Raw genomic sequence first — 5602 nt, forward strand, 5'->3', positions numbered from 1 at the left:
CCGGAGCGGGTTTGTGTCTTGGGGAGGGTCGGGGTCTGTGTCCCCCTTGACACCCCCGAGGTCCCCGTGCTGACGCTAGCACTCTGTCATCCAGCTGACGGCCGGAGTCCCCAGCAGCTCTCCTGCCCATCCCGGGGAGGGAAACATGCCGGGAGCCCCAACACGAGTGGGGAGGACCCCTGACGTCCACCCCATGTAAATTACTCAGGCTTCAGGGAAAAGCAGCACAGTCCTTAGGGATGGTCCCGGCCCAAAGCTGCTCTGCTTGACTCCAGCTCCTCCATCATTGCCAACATCAACTCCCTCTTACCACGGTCATTTACCAAAGTTGGGCTTGGGCAAATCTAGGAGTCAACTATTTCCATTCCTGGCAGCTCCCAGCAATGGGAAGCTTTTGTCCCTTAAAACCACAAAGGAGCAAACACAGGAGATGTTTAAACATGGCATTTTGAGGTTTGTTCCAGGAGTTTTTTGCAGGCAGCCAGCTGCCAAGGGACACCGCCAAAAACCGTATCCTGAGTCCTACAGCCTATTTCTTCCTGGGACAGAAGGTGGCATGTCTTGGAGACCTGCAGCACCCAGGAGGCGGGTGCACGCTGCTGGGGACACCCGTGAGGTGAGCAGTGTGTGGTGACCCACAGACGCTGGCTTGCTTTGATTTCCAGTGAAAAAACACAGGGAAAACCCCCACAATTTCCCTGGAAAAATCCAGGGAATACTGCTCGGGTCTGAGTGGAATCCAGCCAGAGGAGCTATGGGGATCTGGAAAGGGGTTTCTTTAAGGAGAAGGCAATTGAGAACTCACAAATTTAGCTAACACAAAAAAACCCCACACATAACAGGAAAACATTTAATCAGGTATGTGTCACACGGCCACATCAGCAATTCTAGGGGGAACCCTTATGGCTGCAGGGATGTCCCCCACTGTCCTGGCCCTGGACCAGGGCAGCATGGATACAGCTCCAACTCCCCTGGTCTTACCCAAACCTCGCACCGCAAGCATCCTGACTCCTCTGCCTCTCCAAAACACAAAGCGGGGGATTCCCTGGCTCGGGGGCTGGCAGAGCCATACGCTTATGGAGAAGCCCTGCCGCTTGCTTTTTATCGAGGGAAAAGAAAGATGGACTGGCTGCCTCGCTGCAGGTTTGGGACAGAGACAGCAGCATAGCAGGGACTGACCTAAGCCAAACCACTCTTGCAGGCAGTTCTCTTGGGAGATCTCTCCTGGGCACCCCTCAGGCTTTGGGGACAGGCTCCTCTGGTGACAGAAGCAGGTCAAAGGGGACGAGCGGCCGGACAAGCAGCCGCACCTCGGGGCCGACAGGGTTTGCCCGCAGGTTGAGGCTCCGCAGCGATGCCATGGTGGCCAGCTTCTCTGTCGGCACTTCTGCAAAAGAAAGCACTGAGGGGTGAGCATCCATCGTGGCGCTGGCTGCCAGGGCATTCGGAGCAGCACAGGGGGTGAATGCCATGGCTTGATGGGCAGCCCGGAGCAAGCCCTGCTCCTGCCAGTCTCCCAGTTTTATCAAACCAGAAACATCATCAAATACATTAAGTTATATGACTATTCAAATGTCTTAGCAAGGTGCAAACACAATGGTATGAAATGTAGATACTGCCCTCCAGTTCTCCCAGTCCTAAAAAAACCCTGATGTGAAACTAAACTGGTATTCAAAGACTTATTTCCTTATTTTATTCCCAGTGTTGCAATGCCCAGGAGCTCTCACCAGGCTGATGGGAGAGCACATGCTCTTTGCCCTTGTTGGACAGGCTGCAAAATGGCTCTGGGCCATCGCCAGGCACCCTCCTATTTTGCAATTTCCATGAATTCAGATGTTTTCCTTTCAAAAGGGTTTCCTTTAGAAACCCTTTTTACATGGGTATAAAAAAGGAGCCCTATCCTGCAAGTCTCTGGATGGTCCCAATGTGAATCCACTGAGAGCAGAGGAACAACGCCAGTATGAAAACCTAACCGTTAAGATCATTAAAACATGATAGATTTAGCTTTTTCTTACAAATCACAATATTTTAAGCTTAAAAAGCCCACCTGAGCTTACCGAGAACAGTTTCTTTTTAATTTGGCCACCAAAATGCATACCCCTAGCTCTAATTTCTTCTGCTGATCCTTGGAGCAGATTTGTAGTGGTCTAATTGTATCTGGGCAGGTGATCATGTGATTTTTAAACCACGAAACTTATTCTATGCTGGAAAAAGATTCATCACCTTGCTGGCTTTTCTCTTTCCCCTCCAGAAAGCAGTGCTACTTTCTGTAACACCTCTCATCAGGCTGAACTTTACATGGATTTCTTTATGCCTCCTCTTTAGGGTGGATCTTTTTTGAGAGATCTGCTTGCTCAATGATCTTCTAAGGCTATGCAGAGTGATAAACCTCCACTTTGCTTAAATTTAGGGAGTTAAGGACAGTATTTTAGGTAGCAAGCCTTGCCCAGGATGGGAACAGCCCAGCTCTGCAGCTTAATTCCAGGTAAGCAGCAGTGACTCACCCTGGCATGAAGCGACATGCAGAGCACGCAGTGCAGCCTGTAAGCGATGTGACCATGCTGTGGGAGCCACAACCTTCTCTGTAAGCACCCGAAGCATCACTTGCTGGTTTCCCAGTGGATCAGGCGCTTGCGTTAGAGTCTGGCTGGCTTTGCCAGTTAAGCAAAAAAAGGCTTTTTCATAGATAAAGCAAACAGTAATTTTCTCAGATCAGAATATGATAATAAGCAAGTGAAAAATCCATCTCCTTCAGATGAAGGACTGCTGAGGCATCTGAGGAGATGGATATGAAAGGGCTGTCAAGACATCTGAGGAGCTGTGTAATGAATGCTAACAGCCCCAAAGGTCTCACAGCCACATATGGCTGCAAATTGAAGGGGCCAGGACCCTGCTTAGTTCAGCAGAGCCACTTTCTGGTCACCTTTCAGCATTACCCTCATCCCTTGGTGGCCACCATCTCCTGCCATCCTCCTCCAAACCCGCTGCTGAAAACCTGCTTGCTGGCTCCTTTGCAGCTATTAACAAAGATGCATTTTCCATGCTATTATCCCAAATTAAGAGTGGCTCTCTTTGATGCTCAGGAGGACTAAATCAGCTACAGTTGCCCACAGCAGTGACTTGCCCAGCCTTGACAGTGGTCTCAGCATTCCTCTTGCTGCCTCAATGTCTTCTGCATTAAACCATTAATCAAGGAATAAGGAAAAGAGAAGCTGAAACTTTAGGCACCAAAAAATCCCCATTGACTTGGGAGCTGAAAACGCTAACTCAATTTAACTCTAATTAGCAGAGAAAGAGTTAAAAGCACTGACATTAATACATCCATGATTACACTCCAGGGTTAAGAGCTCATTGAGATGAGAAGAGCAGCTTGTAGCACTAAACATCTCCTTTCACAGAGCCGCAGACTCCAGGCAGGCATTAATTAATCTGCTTTTTCTCCTGTTTCCCCTTAGATGGAAAACAGTACCTACCATCCCCAGCTCAATAGTAGGTGACTCAGCCCTCTGTCAGTAGGTGCTTTGAAATCTGGTTTGCAGCCCTGCTATCAGCTCCTTCAGCGTCACTGAGGAGGCAGAGAGAAAGACAGGCAGGACCAGAAACAGCACCTAGCTGCAGCAGCAGCACCACAAACCAGGCCATCTGCAACCGTCATGCTGATGGAGGAAGGCCCCAGCCCTCCCTAACCTCCACCTCCCACTTGCAGTCTGTAGAGTGTCCTTCTCTCATCTACCGGCCTTTTATCTAGAGCAGGGTCCTCAACTTGTTATTGGGCTGAGCGGGGAAACCTGGGTCCCAAGTTGTAAAAGGCAGAAACATGCAGCTCTTGTACTACTGAGGAGCTCCTTCCTGCGCTGTGCTGGCTGGAGGGATTGCTGCTGGAGAACAGCACCTGGATGAGCTTCCAGGTATCTCAAGAGCCTCTCCAGGGATGTGCTAGCTGCTCCTTGTGAGATCCTGCTGCCAAAGTAAGGGTCTCAGCCTGCTGTTTAGGGGGAGTTGTGTGTGCAGGAAGAGGGGAATAGAGATGATGCCATTTCCTGCAGTCTGGCATAAGATCTCCTAGGGCGAAGGAACTGTGAAGGGCTCAAATAATGCTTAGCTGTTAAGGGAAAATAAAATCTGTGCCAGTTAAACTCAAGCTGATGGACACTCCTTCCCCTGTTGTGCCAGGCTAGTGTGGGAGGAGAAGGTGGATGTCTAAATGCAAGCTCACAGATAATACAGAAAGCTGTATTAGAATATAAAATGCACGTGTATATAAAAACGCAAATTCATATGCAGATGAGAGTGTGAGGCATTTGGGAAGGGCTGGCAGGAGCAATGTGATTGCTCAGACCTGTGTTTTCTTGGAAAAATAGGCTGTGGCATCCCTGGATTTCTAATTTCTACCTTTTACCTTCCCAGAAAATACACAAAGTAGGATTTTTTTACCTGTTCCTGCTGCCACACAGCATTGTGCTCTTTACTAAGATGCTCCTAAAATGTTTTAGCTTTAAATGGTTAACTTCTAGCCTGTCACTGTTTTTCCTCAGTCTGATAACAGCAGCCCAGGGAGCTGGGTGGGAGGTGACTGAGCCTGGCAGCTGGGTTTCTAGCCACTCTCTCCCCCAGGACTATTCCAGCTGGGTATGACCCTTGATGCAGCCTTTCCTCCCCGCATTTAAGCAGGGAACAAATACAACAAAAAGCTGTGTTCCCTTCTTGCAGCAGCCTGCTTACACAAAACAAGTGGGAAATGTGCTGTTTGGAGACCAGACCCGATTGAAGTCAGTCAATTAAGCTCAAAAAGTGACGGAGGGAAGTAAGAGTGAGACAGCTTTCTCTGGGAGGTGGGAGAGAATAAATGGGGGAGGAAAAGTCAAGTCTTTTGCTGGGTCTCTTGGAAACAGTTTTTAATGTCTGGTGTTTTTACAGGTATGGCTGGGGAGCAGCTGATGCTGTTAAAAGTTGTGCTGCAAGGAGCAGCTTTCCCAGCAGCAGCAGAAGGCATCCCAGATAAAACAACAAAATTGAGTGTGCTGGGTATTCGCCTCCCCAGGGATCTGTGTGGGCTGTGGGATGCTCTTTGAAAGCTTGCTTCTAAATAAATGCCCTCTTATCTACGTGCAACAGCTGCCCCTTTTGCCCAGCTTTTGGGGAATCCAAAGGCTTCAGCTTTGTGCGGGTAAGATTTTCCTCCCTCTGCAAGGTTAAAGGATGAGTGACTCTTATAATTCCTTTAACTTTATTTTTTTAAGGGGATTTTGTAGTGTTGTGGCTCCTACTTGCTCTGGGAAATGTTCAGGTGGGCTTGTGCCATTACCTTACCTGGCACCAAACATTCCAGCCTGGCATCCTTGGGGCTGGGTTCTGCAGTCAGGTCTTATTTTTTTATGAAATCTGGCAATTTTGAGTCACAACTGGAGCTGCCTTTGAGTGCCAGATCCCAGTGTGGAGAGGGAGGCTTGAATGGGACTTGATTTCCCCCCTATGCCTGCAGCAGCTTCACCCCAGGAGGCAGCGCATAAGCAAGCGGCTAACGAGGCTCTGTTTAGCATCTCCATTGTGCCCTTCCTCCTGCTGTATTCCCGTTCCTGATGCTGGATCATGCAGCCATACC

General features: G+C 49.1%; 1 protein-coding gene across 1 annotated transcript in view; it reads right to left on the reverse strand.

Annotated features, from left to right (window-relative positions):
- Positions 1 to 1235: 1235 nt before the first annotated feature.
- LRRC20 (leucine rich repeat containing 20) overlaps positions 1236 to 5602 on the reverse strand; it is an 8041-nt gene continuing 3674 nt past the window's right edge. The window contains exons 5-6 of the mRNA XM_010144815.1: positions 2937 to 3017; positions 1236 to 1387 (exon numbers count right to left, since the gene is read on the reverse strand). Of these exons, the coding sequence (XP_010143117.1) occupies positions 1236 to 1387; positions 2937 to 3017 (233 nt within the window). The remainder of the gene's footprint in view (positions 1388 to 2936; positions 3018 to 5602) is intronic.

Source organism: Buceros rhinoceros, unplaced genomic scaffold (genome assembly GCF_000710305.1).
Source record: "Buceros rhinoceros silvestris isolate BGI_N320 unplaced genomic scaffold, ASM71030v1 scaffold45411, whole genome shotgun sequence".
NCBI lineage: Eukaryota > Metazoa > Chordata > Aves > Bucerotiformes > Bucerotidae > Buceros > Buceros rhinoceros.